Source organism: Vollenhovia emeryi, unplaced genomic scaffold (assembly GCF_000949405.1).
Source record: "Vollenhovia emeryi isolate VEMERY1.0 unplaced genomic scaffold, V.emery_V1.0 DF939142.1, whole genome shotgun sequence".
Lineage (NCBI taxonomy): Eukaryota > Metazoa > Arthropoda > Insecta > Hymenoptera > Formicidae > Vollenhovia > Vollenhovia emeryi.
In genome coordinates, this window is record NW_011967224.1 from 1,277,460 (window position 1) to 1,294,010 (window position 16,551).

General features: G+C 46.5%; 2 protein-coding genes across 10 annotated transcripts in view; one reads left to right on the forward strand and one right to left on the reverse strand.

Moving 5' to 3' along the window:
* The window catches only part of LOC105566819 (serine/threonine-protein kinase OSR1), an 18,660-nt gene extending 5,382 nt beyond the window's left edge, over nucleotides 1-13,278 (reverse strand). For 2 of the 3 annotated variants that reach the window (XR_001009312.1, XM_012021151.1), the window contains exons 1-6: nucleotides 13,176-13,278; nucleotides 7,956-8,084; nucleotides 3,952-4,382; nucleotides 1,662-1,774; nucleotides 1,046-1,296; nucleotides 664-838 (exon numbers count right to left, since the gene is read on the reverse strand). Coding sequence is in view for 2 of the 3 variants with exons in the window: in XM_012021151.1 (XP_011876541.1) it covers nucleotides 664-838; nucleotides 1,046-1,296; nucleotides 1,662-1,774; nucleotides 3,952-4,382; nucleotides 7,956-8,084; nucleotides 13,176-13,225 (1,149 nt within the window). In the remaining variant the exon portion in view is untranslated. The remainder of the gene's footprint in view (nucleotides 1-663; nucleotides 839-1,045; nucleotides 1,297-1,661; nucleotides 1,775-3,951; nucleotides 4,383-7,955; nucleotides 8,085-13,175) is intronic. The other variant, XM_012021152.1, reaches the window with a different exon arrangement.
* LOC105566818 lies at nucleotides 4,492-16,521 on the forward strand. Of its 7 annotated transcripts, none has more exons than XM_012021150.1 (4): nucleotides 4,492-4,510; nucleotides 15,389-15,616; nucleotides 15,870-16,022; nucleotides 16,253-16,521. In XM_012021150.1, exons 2-4 carry the CDS (start codon nucleotides 15,389-15,391, stop codon nucleotides 16,418-16,420), a joined length of 549 nt encoding a protein of 182 aa, XP_011876540.1. In that variant the 5' UTR covers nucleotides 4,492-4,510; the 3' UTR covers nucleotides 16,421-16,521. The 7 variants fall into 7 exon arrangements, with proteins under 7 accessions (XP_011876540.1, XP_011876534.1, XP_011876539.1 ...); XM_012021144.1 differs by lacking the exon at nucleotides 4,492-4,510 and adding an exon at nucleotides 6,842-7,442; XM_012021149.1 differs by lacking the exon at nucleotides 4,492-4,510 and adding an exon at nucleotides 8,405-8,434.
* The last annotated feature ends 30 nt before the right edge of the window (nucleotides 16,522-16,551 follow it).

Sequence of the window (16,551 nt, forward strand, 5' to 3'; positions counted from 1 at the left end):
TATAGAAATAGAGCAGTGTAATGATATGATCAATAGCAAGTTCGGTTGCTTGCATTAGTGCGTACCGAGTGCACACGAAGGCTTGTTCAGAGTCAATCGTTATTTATGACTTGCCATCTTAAATACATGTTTGAAAGCTGTTTGGCTAAAAAAAATAATCCGTGCGGATACATTTTAAGAAGTACTTCAAGAGATACTCAAGACGATCCTTAAACATAAGAATTGACCGTAAACGAGCCTTAGTGCGCGCCAGTGCAAGCAACTAAATTCGCTATAATTGAACATTATGGAAAAAACTGTGAGAATCCGCGCAGTATTTCCTCAGTGCAATATTCTATGTGGCTACTTGCATAACATGCCTAACGCAGATCATGCTCAAGAAAATAACATGATTGGTAATTCAAATAAATTCTCGGTTCAACGGGACGACAAAAGCATTTTCTCATGTCGCACGCAACGGCAAAACCGACACTGACGCGTCCAAGGTTCGCGTGGGTGTCGCCACAACGATAGCGAAAGCGTATTTTGCCAGTCGCAAACGTACGGGGTCGCCAACGTACACACCGCCCGTCCCGATAAAGTGTGTCGTGTACATTTAACAAACGCATACACAAATGTAGACACAGAGAACACGCAGGCTAAGAAGTCTGTAGTGTTACTTTCCTCTCTCACCTGCTCCATGACCTCGGGCGCCATCCAACACGGCGTACCGACGAAGGTGTGCCGGACCTTTTGCCGGCTCAGGTCGCGTCCGGTGGCGAGCCACGCGCTGACACCGAAATCGGCGATCTGCACCGTGCCATCCTCGCCTAGTAGGATATTACCCGCTTTTATGTCCCTAATATTATTCTGCCGTTAAAATTCGTCTAGATACGTAGATAATAAAATGGCTACACAGCTAGTCGCTATCTTTTCGATGATACAGTTCCACTTTGACGATCGAACAGTAAAATAGATCATGGAGGAACAAGCGCACGTTCTAAAACTGTACTTTCAACAAAGATAGAACGACGATCCACATGGAACGGGACGTGTTTCGCGATACCTGTGAATCTGTCCGTTGCTGTGGAAGTATTCAAGCCCCTTGAGCACTTCTCGAAGTACCGTGGCAATGGTCGCCTCGTCGAACACCCCGTGTTTGCAATTGGTGGTCCTGGTTTTGTGCTTGATGATGTCCAGCAGGGAACCACCCTCCAGCAATCGCAGGACCAGCCAGAGCTCCTCTTTCACCACGAACGACGTGTAGTACGTCACGACGTTTTCGTGGTTGCAAGAGGACATCGCCTGGATCTCTTTCTAATGTTTCGCCACATGAAAAGTCATCTCGATTAACAACGACGACGACTTCCTGGCTCCACGTTAATGCGACATTTGGCAGCTTAACTTATTCGCGAAGGAAGATTTACTCGGGCAACGGAATGTCTACCTTGAGATCTTTGGAATAACATCTTATCGAGATAAGAATAATTAGCATTACCATCGGGCCTATGATGTGAAACGTTTGCATCATGCAACATACGTTATAATCGATAAGATCGTTAATCCAATGAATCATACGAGTATTAAAGCCTTATCAAGAGACGCGCGCGCGCGCGCGCGCGTCACATTGATCCGTCGCCGCGTCACGCAAGTCCAATGTCAAGATTACAATAAAAACTCACCAGCAGCTCGTCCATGTTCGTGTTCCATTTCTCCAAATTTATCCGCTTGATCGCGCATTTCTCCTGCCGCGGAATGCAAAACGCAGCGTGCACCACGGCGGTTGCTCCGACCCCTTGAATTCGACAACGGGGAAATGAATTAGCGACAGCGAACGGGCGAGAGAAAAGCTTATTTACTCGTCCTGCCGTTTTATCGCCGACCGTGATCGCGAGATTACGCCTAATTAAATCTCTCGGAGATTTGGAAACTCGACGAGAGATTCCTATTTATAAATATGCGGCGGACACAACGCAAGTGGCCGAGAGCGACGTCGAGAGGGACGCTCGAGTTTCACGGGGCGCCGGTATTTTTACTCGTTGCGTAGGAAATTGGAGATTTTGATCGGAGGCGAAATTTTTCGACGAGTCGCGGGAAAAATCGCGGCTGAAAACGCCGGCGGGCCGCTAAGGCCCGGTTTCGCCAACGTTGCTTAACTTTAGGCCTGGCTTAATTCGTTCTTTGTCTCTTTCCAGCTGTTACTTTAGAAGGAGCGGAACTTGTATTAAACTAGGATTAAAGCTGAGCGACGTGTGGCGAAACCGGGCCTAAATAATTTAGCTCCGCCACCTCTGCAGCTGGGCTTCCCGCAAATATAATATACACGACCGGCGATACAGACGCGCGCTCTCCTGAATTTTTATCAGGTGTCTGGTAACGTAAACACAGCCACGTTCTTCCAGGTGTCTAATGTACGCTACGCCAGTAACAGGAATGCGAGCCATCCGGTCGCACGCGTAAATAAAAATATTATTAAAGGCTTGTTTTCTATCGCTGCACTGGTCAACTAGTGCAGTAAGCTAGTATGAGAAAAAATACACTTGTTTCACTCCAATTTACTGCGTCAGTTGCATTTACCAGTGCAGCAATAGAAAACAAACCTTTAGTAAGATAAACGTACGTAGCTCTATCGCGGAGCTGCCGGAACTAGTTCCAAATAAACGAGACAAACGGACGATTTCTCCGCAAGCGACATACACGTGTCCCTCCAGATATTTTGTATACATACGCACGAGATAATACGAGATTAAAACCCTGGTCTTCATTAACGTCGTTTAACTTTGACCTCATTGTCAGTTGAAACCTCTCTTGTCTTCTTCTAAAGGAGCAGATAAAAAGAGACAAAGAATGAATTAAATTAAGCTCGAAGTTAAATGACGCTGGTGAAAACGGGCACATAAGATTAACAATTAAAAATGCAGGATTAACCCTGGTTTTCACTAATGTCGTTTAACTTCGATCGTACTGTTAGTTAAAATCATCTCTTGTCGCCTTCTAAGGAAGCAGATAAAAAGAGACAGAGGGTGAATGAAACTAAGCTCAAAGTTAACCGACGCTGGTGAAAACGGGAAAATAAGATTAACAATTAACCATTAGGCCCGGTCTACAATGAGTTGTTAGTCGTTAGTCAGAAGTCGGAACTGTATGTCGGTCCTTTTTCTTCCACTCAGAAAGGAAAAGGATCAACATATAGTTGCGACTTCTGACTAACGACTAACGACTCATTGTAGACCGAGCCTTAATAATACGAGATTAAGATTAACCAGAAATAATGCGAAATCGTCAGAATTATTTTAGTTACAGCGTGAAGATTAGTTTCGCCAAGGTAACGTCCTTTCGTAATTTCGCAAGAGAGCATCTCAAGCTAAGACCCGGAGGCTCCGTAGCCGCGCGTGGCGCCGGTGCCCCCCTGTTCCCCGGCGATCTCGGCGCGCGCGCACGGCACTGGCACGCGCGCACCGTCCCGTTCTCCGGCGGCAGGTTAACTAGGTTAGGGTAGGAGCCGTGCGGCGGCAACTCCAGTGCAGCAGCACCGGCAGCTGCGTGACAGCGCGAGTGCGAGAGGGAGGCCGCGAGGCGGAAGCGAGACGGCGATCGGCGGGCCGTCGTCGCGCCGTCCTGAGCGGGGAAAATGGGGCAATGGGGCGACGGAGCGGCGGCTTGTCACGCTCGAGCGACGACGCGACGGCGGATCCTCGCGTCATTGGCGTCATCGTCATCATCGCCCTTGTCGGCCCGCGGTGCTCCGTTATCGGGAAGCAAGTGACCGCTCGCTATCGGACTATCGGAGCCGCCGGTGGCAGCGGCGGCGGCGGCGGCGGCAGCGGCGGCGACGGCGGCGGCGCGCGTCCCCGTGGCCGCGAGCGGCGTTCGAGCGAGGTGTGCGCGCGCGCGCGCGCGAGCCCCCGCGAGCTCGCACCGCACGATCGTCGCCCCGGGTCGGACGAGTCCCGCACGGCGATCGGTACTCACCGATAACCTCCTTGAGCTCGTAATCGTCCTTGGTATTCGGCCAGCCCTGCACGACCGTGGAGGTGCTCGCGGACGCCATTTTGCTGGCCAGTGCCGTGCCGAGGCGCGCGTGCTTGCTGGCCGCTCGGGCGCCCCGCGACAACGAAGCGGTGCTGGCGGCCCGCGAGCTGCCGTCACGTGGCGGAGCGGCGGCCGGGCTGAGGGTGGCGGCGCTGACGCCGGGGGTGGCTGCGCGGGGGGCGCAGCGATCGTTCGTCGCGGCCGCGGATGCGCCCCGGCTGTTCCGGGCGGCCGGTGAGGACGCCGATGTCGCTGACGCTGCTGCTGTTGGCACCCTGAGCGGCGGCGGCGGCGGCGGCGTGGACGAGCGAAACGACTTCTGGCGAAACACGCCGGGCGAGCACGACGGCAGCACGTCGGGCGAGATCCTCCTGGAAGATGCGCGGCAGATTGAAAGATCCTGCGCCTCTCTGAGGCTCCCAGATAGCACACACAGTCCTATGAATATTCTTCTGGGGTGCGAATATTCTTAAATGGAACATTTCACCAGATTGCCGGGGTTGATATAAATAAAATGTCAAATTTTAATCGGCGCCTTCGCAACGTTTCGACCTTTGGTTTAGGTCACTTTTCAAGTGATAAATACCGTAACAAGGTAGACCGACGATATCTTTCTGCGATACTGTACAATTCGTTTATTCTTCTCGCGTAGATTATATGTAAAACATCTTTCTCCTAGATCTCACTTGAAAAGGACCTAAATCAAAGGTCGAAGCGTTGCGAATATTCAATCAATGGGGCCAGCTCGATTAAAATTGGACATTTTACAAATATTCTTAATTTCAGAATATTCCAATCGAATATTCTATAAGTATGTACAGATTATTACAATTAGAAATCGTATATTCATAACAAAGAAGGTTTTTAGAATATTCGTCGGGAATGTCTTTGGAGCATTCGTTCAGAATAATTTTTTAAGATTCATCGGGTTCATGTATTGCACATTGTTTATCGTGTAATACTCTTATCTTATGCAAAAAGCAGCGAAACCTGTGATCCTATCATATATAACCGACACGCTATATTCGATAGATTATTCTATTGACATTCGAAAAAGATTTCTAGTAGTGCCAGTCGAATGTTCCACGAACATAAGATAAAGAATGATCTATGGAATATTCCATTAAATTAAAATTTTACTTGTAATTTGATTTGTATCCATGATAACTGCGTAACACCGATTATTGGTTTGTTTCCTGTTAGAATTTGTGCCTGATTAAGGACCCAAACCCGTGGTCGAAACGTTGCACGTTATATTTTTATTTTTAATTTATTAAACAAGTGCCAGTTAAGGTCGACTAAACTGATCCATTGTTATTTATTACTGGCAACCTAAAGGGATTATCATATTCCAAATATTCTTGGCGAATATTCTTAAAATGCTCATAGGAGTGTCTTGTGCTATCTGGACTAAATCGTCTTCGCTTTCCTTCACTTTGGCCCGATATGTGGTTGTATTGGACCAGTGTTCAACCAATGTTTGGTCCATGCGCCACTATATAGGGAAAAGATTGTGGGATACACAACTGACTGCCTGGATCGATCGATTCGCCAATTTTATCGAATTTCTGTGCGCCGATCAGGCTCGGGAAATAAAAGGCGAATAAAATTAACGAAGGACTACGAATTAATGCCGATACGAGAGGCTTCCGACAAGTTCAATCCCTATGCATTACGAGAAGTATAGAACGTTGGAAGATTGACTGACCTCTTAATTCAATGATACACAACACTGACTTCTTTCATTTTGCTTGAAAGAGAATTAAAACAATCGCTCAACATTTGAAATAAACTCCGGGGCAGCCGGGGGTCGCGTTTAACGGTGCTTTATCCGAGTTCCCTATTAAGACGCGGTCTCGCGGGCAGAAAGAAAAAGAGCGCGCCCACCGATAACCAGCCCGCGTCTCGATTCATTGAGACGATTGACGTTTCCCGGGGCGAACAGAGCGACGGCGAGGCCTCGGTCGGGCCGTATGCACAACAAATTAATCGTAGGCCCATCCATCACATTCACGCTACAATCGTCTCGGGGCGGCGCCTCTAATTATTAAGTAGTGTGAGCGGCAATCAGTGACGCCGATCGCTTTAATTGGCCCGCAAGATAAAAGCCGCTCCAACCCGGTCGTAAATATCTGCGGTACGATACCGAGCGCGCTGCCAGAAGTCTGTCTTTGTTGTCTAAAGTATTAACCCGCGGTAACGTGGCGATTCCTGGCAGCGGGCAATCGTTAAAATCGAGGGGGGAAACCGCTGAGGGCATTGTGGTGTACAGATTTGCGGCATTACTGGCCATTGCTACACAGTTGAAATATTTGTGTTAAATTTCACAGATGTCACATGTCCCGAGCGGTCCGCACAAATTTTTGTGTCGACTTAAAATAATATGGATATATTAAGCAAACACACTAATACTCTGTTAATATTTTAACACAAAGTAAACGCAAATCTCGAAATAATTTGAAATAAATTTTGTGTAAAATTTACATATTTTTAATGGCAAAATAAATTTAAAGAATGTAAGTTTTACATTTTACAGACGTGACAAGTCAAATGGCGGTTCGAAATCATTCTCGCTTATGTTATATAGAATAAAATCAACGTTTTAAACTGCAAATTTTAACAGATAAATCTTGTTACCAATCATATAGAACATATTGACCAAATTTGTGTCAAATTTTGGTCAATATGACATCATCCTGACTTTTTGTTCTCCTTGGCTAATTTTAACCGGCATTTTTTTTAAACAAGAAAACACCAATTTTCCCACCGTGTAGGCATTTTTTGGGCATTGGTTCGGGCATTAGGCCTTGCTGGGGCATTATAAAGATAAAATAAGATAAAACACGATGAAGCAATGCCCACGGGGCATTAGCGGGCATTGGTGTGCAAGATTTTGTGATCAGCGGTTTCCCCCCTCGGTTAAAATCCCGACCACGTGCGTCGCGAGACTCGATAGAGACGTGTAGAAGAGGGACGATTTCTCGATATCAATTCGTGGGCGCGGGTTCCGTGATTTCCCGTGACGTCTCTTAACGCGTTAATCTTCGCGTACCTAGAACCGCCCATTATCTCTAATCGCGACAGACGCGACGGGCCCCGAGGGTTTCCGCGTTCCTATCGATAGCAATCGATGCCCTCGGCGCGGCTTTCGCAATTCGCGATTCAAATTAAACTACGCCCCCGCGGGTTTCCGTTTTATCGCCGCGCTTTATTTGCACGGCGAGATTTCGCGATGACCTTTGCCGCGCGCGCGGCAGCGACAGGTGTGCTCTTCCTCCCCCGCGGGAGGACACAATATATATATGTACATATGAAAGCGACCGTCCGTCGAACGTTTCGCAATCAGTGATTTGTGCAGCTCGTCTACGCAGCGTCCTTTTACAAATCCGCCGCCGTCCACGATGATGCTCGGAAAAATGAGCGTCCTGATAGTAAGTCTCGGCGGTAGCGGGCGGGCAATCTCGACACGTGCCGGGATTTAAATCTTGCGCGAGCAGACTCCGTGCTGGATAATCGCGACGGCACGCCGTGCGGTCGTTCGCGCGCCGCAAGTTGAATCGTTTTCAAGCGAGACGCCGTCCGTCCGTTCAAATTCCCCGTAAACGTCTACAAACGAAAGGCGTTTACTCACTTCGGCGGCGACGGGGAGGATTCGCCGAAGGTACTCCGGCTTCTGTCCGACTTTTCGGCGCGAAAACGGCGCGAACGCGCTCGCGGCACTCGCGGCCACACTTTAATTACTTCCCGTCGGCGATCGATCGGACGGAGATTCGCGACACTCGGCCTGCCCCGCAGCACTCCCTGCGGCGCGATCGAATCCCGAGGCTTCCCGATGTGGGTCGCGTAGGACCGATCACGTGCCTCGATTTCTGACGTAGCGACGTAGTAGGACGGGCGGGCAGCCAAGCCGAGCGCCAGCCAGCCAGTCACGCTCGGTCACTCACCTACTTCTGCCGAGCACCAAAGTCGCCAGAAATCTGGTGTCTTGAAACTTCAGCTGCTCCTCCTCCGTCGATATGGGCGCCGCGGCGCCCAGGGCGCCCGATTTGCGCTGCCCCATGCTGCCTACTGCCCTGCAAACCGATGCACACGCGTTAGGCGGGTTGCGCGCCCGTAGGGGACCGACGGCTGCGCGAACGTTACGTCCTAACGCCTGGTTTCACCAACGTTGTTCAGCTTTAAGCTTAGCTTAATTCGTTCTTTGTCTCTGTCCAACTGTTCAGCCTTGTGTCCACGATCCAAGAACTGTGTCCAAGTTCTAGTTCCAAGAAATGCGTAGCCAATCACCTTGCGGCTTTTATGGAATAGCTGCAGGTTGATTGGCTACGCATTTCTTGGAACTAGAACTTGGACACAGTTCTTGGATCGTGGACGCAAGGCTTTACTTCAGAAAGAGACAAACGTCAATTAAACCAAGATTAAAGTTAAGCGACGTTTGGTGAAACCGGGCCTAAGACGCTGCGGGCGTCTTCAGAAAGATCGCTCGTCGCTCGTTTCTCGGCCAACGAATACGTTTACCCCGACGTCTTTGATCTCAAGTCAATTCCTCGCGACTGAAAAGCTGCGAATCGACAGTCGGGGACTTTTCGAAATCGCGTCTGCTCGCCAGTTCGCTGGAAAAAGCTGCTTTGCAATTGTTGTAAGAATCCGGAGTCTAATTGGTGTATGCTCTTCAGCATGGCAGAATCTAAGGGCATACTCCAATCAGGTTTACGAATTTTCTCGTACAGCACATAAGTGTTGAATCAACATCTCAGAAACGTTCCATTACAACAATATTGCAATATGGCGTCAATGTTACGAAATGTAGATTCAACGTTGAAAAGATATTGCAAGAACGCCTAATGTCCGCTGAATTGTAATGTCTTGTAAACGTTACAATTGAACATTCAAAAAACATTGTTGTTGTATGGGCATACAGCACACAAATGTTGAATCAACATCTCGGAAACGTTTTATTACAACATTGCAATATGGCATTAATGTTACGAAATGTAGATTCAACGTAGAAAAGACATTTATACTTCAACATTCAACAATGCACCGTTTCAGCAACATTATTTTAACTTTCTGCGCTGTATGGGTTCGCAATTGTTGCAGAGCAGCTTTTTCCGCTGAACGCAGCCATTGTCCATCTCGTCTTGCAACTTTAAGTTTAATAAAATTAAATCATTACAAAGTTTGTTGTATCTGCCATGTGTATCTCGCGTCGCCTACACATGGCGCTCGAACCTCTTTTTCCGACGTGCCTGTTGGAGGCTGAAAGGGTCTTTTAAAAGGGGCCTGAACCTTAATGCGCGCGCGAGATTATTCGCACTTGGAGCCGAAGGCCCCTGGGCTTCGAGCCCAGTGGAATATTTCTAAATTGGCGGTCAGTCGATTGTCACCTAAATATCTAGATGGGATAATTGAGCCTGGATTGGCCTTACCGGTTATTTTTAGCCACGGCAAAGGGGGTAGACCCTATTCCGCTGGCTAAAAATAATCCGATGGCGTTCAACGCTTTGTTGCAGGCGCGTATTAAAACGATCCTGCTTCCTTTCGACAATTCTTATTCCGCGCTCTCGGCCGACGCGCGAGATCCGTACGAATCGTGAGAACGAATTCGAACTAACGAACGCAGAAAGTTCAGACGCTGGTCTCCTCACTGGCACGCAGATTATCGGTCCGATTTAATGCCTCAACGCTGATCTGTCGACCGGATTTGATTTTGAATTACCCGAGGTTTTCCCTGAAAAGAAGACACTGTCCCAATGATGATTTTAAAAGAGACACAAACGTCGTGAAAGGTTGCGCTGAGTCGATTACATTGTGTCGGCAAGTGCGCGATGTCGAGCTTGCGGACCTGCGCAGTTTTCGAAATTATTCGGTCCAATTTTAACGCAACGCGTGACATCATCCACCGGTTGTACCCCATCAGCAAGAATCTTTCCCGCCGGCTTCAGGCATCACCTGATTACGATTAACAGGTCTATAACGGTCTTATTCCAAAGTGATTGGTCTAATTATGTCTTCAAACACGAGAGGCTCGCGCGAAAATGACACCTGTGACGTTTTAGAGTACCACCCCAAGCGGATCGCGATACCTTATTTTAGCACGTAGTCATTAACGCTTCTTTTCACGTTCAGCCTCGTTTTATTTCAAGAGCTACGCCAAAATGAACACCTCATGTCCAAAGAATCCTCAGATAGCCGACGGAGCGCCTTCCATCTTCTCCATTATTAATTACCTCTAACATTCCATTTCATTTTTTGTTTCGTCACTCCGAGCGTCAGGTTCCCTCCCACATTTTTCGACCGTTTAGTCTCGTTATTCACGTGGATTTAACAATAGAAGTAGCTTCTTTCTCAGTTCAAATCACCGAGAAGAGGTTCTACATTTCTTTCTTCAAACTCTGTCAAAAAGCTAGAATCGCTCATCGTTTCATGCGTCATTAACCGTTCCTCGGATAACGGGGTTCTCCTAATATTTGGGTTAAAAGTTTAACTCGCCGCCGCGGGTTAGAATCGCGATTTTAATTTAATTCGGACCAGCGGACGTGTGCCGTCGCGTCATCTGCTGCCTACGTTCAGTTTACGCGCGGCCACCGTACACTCTTCAAGTTTTCATCATTCCGTCATTTCCTCCGCCTCGTGTCGCGTCACGCGAACGTGTTTGCATTTAGCGCTTTCGAGATCTACGACGAATTCCTCGGCAATGTCCCATTCTGAGATCTTGAATCCAGAGAAGAAACAAAATCAATGTATTTCATTCCATTTGGATCGCAAACCGCAATGAGATTGCTAGGAAATTACCTGCGCCGAACACTTAAAAATTTCTTGAAGCTCAAGTTCTATTACTTCTCCGCCTCGTAATCTTCTGCCTTTCATTCTGTACGTACGACTCCAACATTAGAGTCTGCGAGTCTAGACACCGGGCGCTGTATCTAATGAGAAAATCCTCGAAGTAAATGACCACGCTCGCTCGAGAGGCCAATTGTTCTCAGATATCCATTCGACAATAACACTTTACAACGTGCTTTTACTGCATTCTCCGACATTCCACGCCAGAGTCACATGCCGTCTCGAATTAATAGACTGTCGCTGCTGCGGTATTTCTAGCGACATGTAGATTTATTGAATTGACTTTGCATCGATCTTAGTCACCGCGTGTACAATTGAACAAACAAATGTGCCCATCGCCGTCACTAGGCGGAATTGTGACTATTGTAGTATCGCTGCGTTTCAATTTGCTACCATAATTTGGATCATCGCGGCCTTGACGGCAATTCCCCGATGCGGCGTGTAAAACAGAACGCGAGATCCCAAAATCTTGAAAGACACGCGAAGCTTTACATCTTCTTCCAATTCGCGACGGTTCTCTCAGCTAAAAAAAAAAAATTTTAATTTCGCTACACATTACGACAATAAATTACAATCTTTCGTTTCTGACGTCATAATTCAATATGCTTGCTATTTACATGGAGACGTGTTGTAGACTTTAATATATGGCGATAACAATCGGTCACATGCTCGAGCGGAATTGATTGGACGGTAAATGACCGTGTTTTTCTCGGAAGGATTTACATTCTGCAAATACCAGATCTTTTAGTTCAAGTTCCTTCGACTTCACTGTGCCCCCCCGGTGTCTTCTCTCGCGTGTGTGCAAGTGTGCGCGATACGAGATTTATTCTGCTTAGTTGCACACTTATATTTGCAATACCGATACTGATTTATCTTTGCCTTTCACTCTGCAATTAATGTCCAACGAATTAATATTTGCTCGCTCCGAATAGATTATTTTTTTTTGCGAGGATGATTCTTTTTCTTCAAGACCGACGTTCGCGCGCGCTCCACTTTAAGGCGCGTGAAAACACGATTAACTGGACGGTCCGGATTTTCGAAAAGTCGAGATTTCGAGTTGCGCTCTCGTTTGAGTCCACTTAATAACGCCGTTCATCAATGGAACCTTTACTCGGCCCGCAAGCCGAGGGTCAATTGCTTATTAACTCAAAGAACCGTAGCGGCTATTAAACGATTTCATTGTCATTGAAATGGTTTGCAAAAAAACGGCCGCGCTCATCCGGAAATATACTCCTTCGATCGGCTAATATTCCATGGATCGATCCACTAGTCCTGGCAGTTGCGTCCTGAGCGAATTTCTCTTACTTAAGCGCCTCACTCTTCCTCCGTACACATTCTGGAAAGTGCCTCGCAAACATCGCACTTGGTCGTCGACCACGTGTCCTCCCCGCAGTCGCCTTAAACGCCCGGAAACGAGGCAATTTGGCGGTCGCAATTTACGTCGGCTTATGAAATTAGATCAAACACGCTTGGAGACGATCTAAACAACGCCGCATCAGCGGTCACTCGATGCTGTACAGCTGCATTCGGCGTATCATCTGATACGTCATCGTATACATTACTGAAAATTACCGTGTCATCACACGTACGTTGCGGAATCATACCAGAGAATACACGAGTTACACATTTTACCTACTGTTTCTCCTGTGAAAACGTTCGTTGTTGAAACCGATTTATTTCTGCAATTTTATCAGTTTTAACACTACTTAGTATCAAGTGGATTATGATTTTAACATAAAATTTTAGTAGAAATGAACCTTTTCTATTAAAACACGAGAGAGAGACGCGCTTTATTATACTCTATTTATCTTTCTTTCTTCTCTGATTTATCTACACATCGCGATAAATATTTGCATCTACATTTGATTGAGAATTGCCCGTGTAATTTTTGTTAGGCAAATAGAGCTTCGCATCGGACGGGATCCTATTCCAGCGTGGCTATCTGATTTTCATGTCACGTTGACATTTGAATGCTATCTTGATAGGCGAGTAAAACTCAAAAGCGCTTGGCCATATTTACGCAGAGAATACGAATCGTCGTTCGTCACGAACGATTTCGCCAACCTTCCTCGAGACAAGCAAAACTGTTTGTAAATTCTCTTCTTGAATCCGCTGACGTGCTAATTTGCCGATTCCATTTTTAAATGTCCAAAGTAGGATTCGAAAGTTCCTCATCGTTAAATACCTACGAATCCCATCATCCCGATGTCCAGCGAGAGAAATTGAAGAATCGTTCATTCTCGTTCGTTATCGTTCGACGAATTTTGGTTCAAAAGATAAGATGCAAGTTAATCGCGCACGTGATCGATTCCTGGTCTCACCTGGCGGACGTTGACTTCAGAGAGCCATTCGCGTAGAGATCGGCTGCCATGGTACTGATGTCAGCCCGATAGCATCCCGGTCTTCGCGGATGCTCCGAGGACTAACTGCGAGCCGGGAACGTCGATCTCTCGCCCCTGCCTACCTTCGCGGCCTCTTCTCCCCGTCGAAGATCGACGAGCACGTATTCGGTGAGAAATTCTTCGGGATTCTCGGCAGCTGTCACTCACAATCGTCAACCTTGACCGGGCTCATTCTCGACGTGAATGAAACACCAATCGCTCCGGCCCAAACACGCTCGTCGTATTGACATTATTCCCATATCACAATACACGACCCGTCGACATGTACCAGCCCTTTATATATATGTACGTACGTCGGTCCCCGTTCATCTACTTGCCGTAACGCGAAAATCTCGTTGGGGAACGACGTCGGCACGATTTCGGGAAAAAGAGCGTGCGCAACGTCGCGTGGCGAGCGCGATTTCGAGGGAACGACTGTCGCTCTGTCAACGGAGAGGAGACGTAGGATCATCCTGTGCCCGCCTCGTGACTGAACTATGTCAGACGGGGCACTGTCAATTGGATAACTACCTACCCCACATTGGCACAGTGTTGTCGCGTGTATGTAATGCGGCGTATCGTTGATGTTGAAAGCCAGCACGTAGTCCGCGCTCTCCCACTTCTTCTGGATCACTTTATCTCCCTCTTCTTCTTCTTCTTCTTCCTCTCTCGTGGGCATTCGTCTCTCTTGAGATACAGCACCAGCGCGTTTCCTCGTACGACCACCTTCCCTTATCCTACTTCATTTTTCGCCCCAGTTCTGCTCCTCGCGTACAGCGTGAGCGAGAAAGACTGTCCGGCGCAGAGAGAACAACTGGTTTAAACTTGATTCGAAGGCAGGGCCCTCGAATTTTCTCTTTCTTGCCTCTTATTCTCAAAGAGATCTATCGTCGATCCATCATCCGATTACTTACCGTTGCAACTTTATTAGCACTCATTGCTGCCGAACGTTACTTGGAATCGAAGTTAATGCTGCGGAGCTGGAAGAGCGCATTGTCTCGCGCGTATATTCTGTCGTCACTTCGGTGGCATGAATTAGCTCGATGACGCGCGAAGAATAATCCATATCATACGGCACGTCGACTCAATCACGCCGACCTTGCGAACCAACTAATACCGATCTTCGCGGGAAAGCCTACAGATAAAGTCGAAGGTTCTCATTAAAATGGCATTTGTCATTTCTTGCAAAATTACTTCTCTCTTCATTCATACACAAATATCTATTTTAAACATTTATAAGCATCCATAAACTTTGTAAACACCATATTTATCATAAATTTGGCGTATTATTTTGATTTAGATCGCAATCGCCTTAGAACCAACCCAGACAGCACACATGTCTAAAAGACGTCACAATATCTTTAAGACATCTTTTAGACATGCACGTCTAGACACGTGTGCTGTCTGGGAAGCCAATCCTGTTTCGAATAGCGACGTCTTCTTTCCGTAATTGGTTTTCCGAATGGCGTTTGCGTAAATAGAACTCAAATTTGTCATCGAGACATAGTGAAAATTTGCGTGAAATTTCGCAGAGACGTCCTTCGATTATACTCCGCGACGGTACCGAGGATAAAAATCGGGACCGAGAACCGCGGAGTCGCAAACGGGGGAAATTAGAAATGCGCATATCGTATTTCGTTGATGTGACAGACGGCGTGAAACCATTTCGCCAGTTGCAGTACTAAACGAATGATTCATCCTACCTCCAATTCCCACTTGCGGCGTCGACCCTCCGCGCGCGCGATTTACGCATCATCAGGTTTGATGGGTCGCTAAAGACTGCTGACTGAGACCTCCATCGAAGGTTTAGGCTTTATCAGTGACGCAACATTATACTTAAGAGGCATTGATGATTCTGTGCCATTGGTAAAGGAATAATCGGATGTGGACGTGCGTGCGTGAATGATTTGCGATGCCAACTGGGTTTCCTGGGATTCTTCTTTCTATCTAATCGACTTCGGTTCGATCAAAATTGAAGATAATCCGGCGTATCACTCTGCAAAGTTTTTTAAGACTGATTGTGATTATTTTCTGCATAATATCGAAATAAAATTTTACGCGCAACGCTTGTTCAACAATATCGTAGTTCAGAAACTTAAAGTTTACTTCGTAACTTTGTTTTTACTTGTTTACAAGGTGTATTTTGTTTGCAGATGGCCGAATGCCTCATCCTTAATCACGCGTCCTACGTGTTGAATAAACGACTGAATATCACTGAGCTAATTAGGGAGATCTTTGATCCTGAGTTCAACTACCAGGACCATTTACGTGATATACCGGTGGCGAGAGATGTCTCTTATCTGCCGGAGAACTATTATCACGCGGAAAATACGGCAAGGGGACTGCAGCAGTTGAACAGAGATAACAGAAATTTGATGCCGGTTAGTAAATTATGTTTTACTCCCGAAAAGGATCGTTCCTCATCAAGATAAAAAGTACTGTTAAAATATCTCAAAGATAAATTTTACAAAGAAATTAGGAATTAAATTGGATGGGATCAATCCTGCGATCAATTCCTTTTGATCTGTCCATTTTCTCTGTGTTTATTCCTGCTCGAAATTCTACTTATATTATTTATTCAGTACTATTTGCACTGAAATAAATACTTATATTTTTCTTTTCTAACTTTTGCAGGAATATCGCAATCTTTGCGAAACAGTAACAAAAAGAGTAGATTTCAGTTCCGATCCCAATTACGAGTATCAACCCCCGCATTATTACGAGGTCTACTGTAAAGGCTATTCATTGCTGAGCGAAGATGACAGACTAACGAAACCATTGGAACAGGTAAACTTCCACGTCACGCAGTAAAATAGATCAACATGTTCAATGAAACGGATTCGAAGCGACGCTCAAACTTGATTTACATTTTCTACTCAATAAAAAGTTTCAAGAAATGACGAATCCATCAGATTTTCGCTGAATCGATTTCAAGTTCAACGAGGATGGAGGAAAAGGTGTTTTTCATTTAGCACACAAAGCTTCGATTTAAGATTTCAACATTTTCTTCGTTCCAGAAATGCGTTCATCCGGTATTTCACTGCGTGCAGAGAAGTCGGCTTTTGACGTTCGTCAGACGACTTTGGGACAGTGAATGTTGGGAACCGTACACGAAGGAAATCGCCAGCGGTTGTGATTGCATGTGGCCGGTCACTAATCTTGGCGAGATAAGCCAGCACTATTGATTTAATAGTAAAGTTGTATGTGTTGAAGTTTCATTGTATAGTGCAGGCATATCGCAAAACTTTGTACGTACGTCCGCAATAAACAAGATCTTTCGTGAAAATATTTATTCGCTCTATGATATAAACGCAAA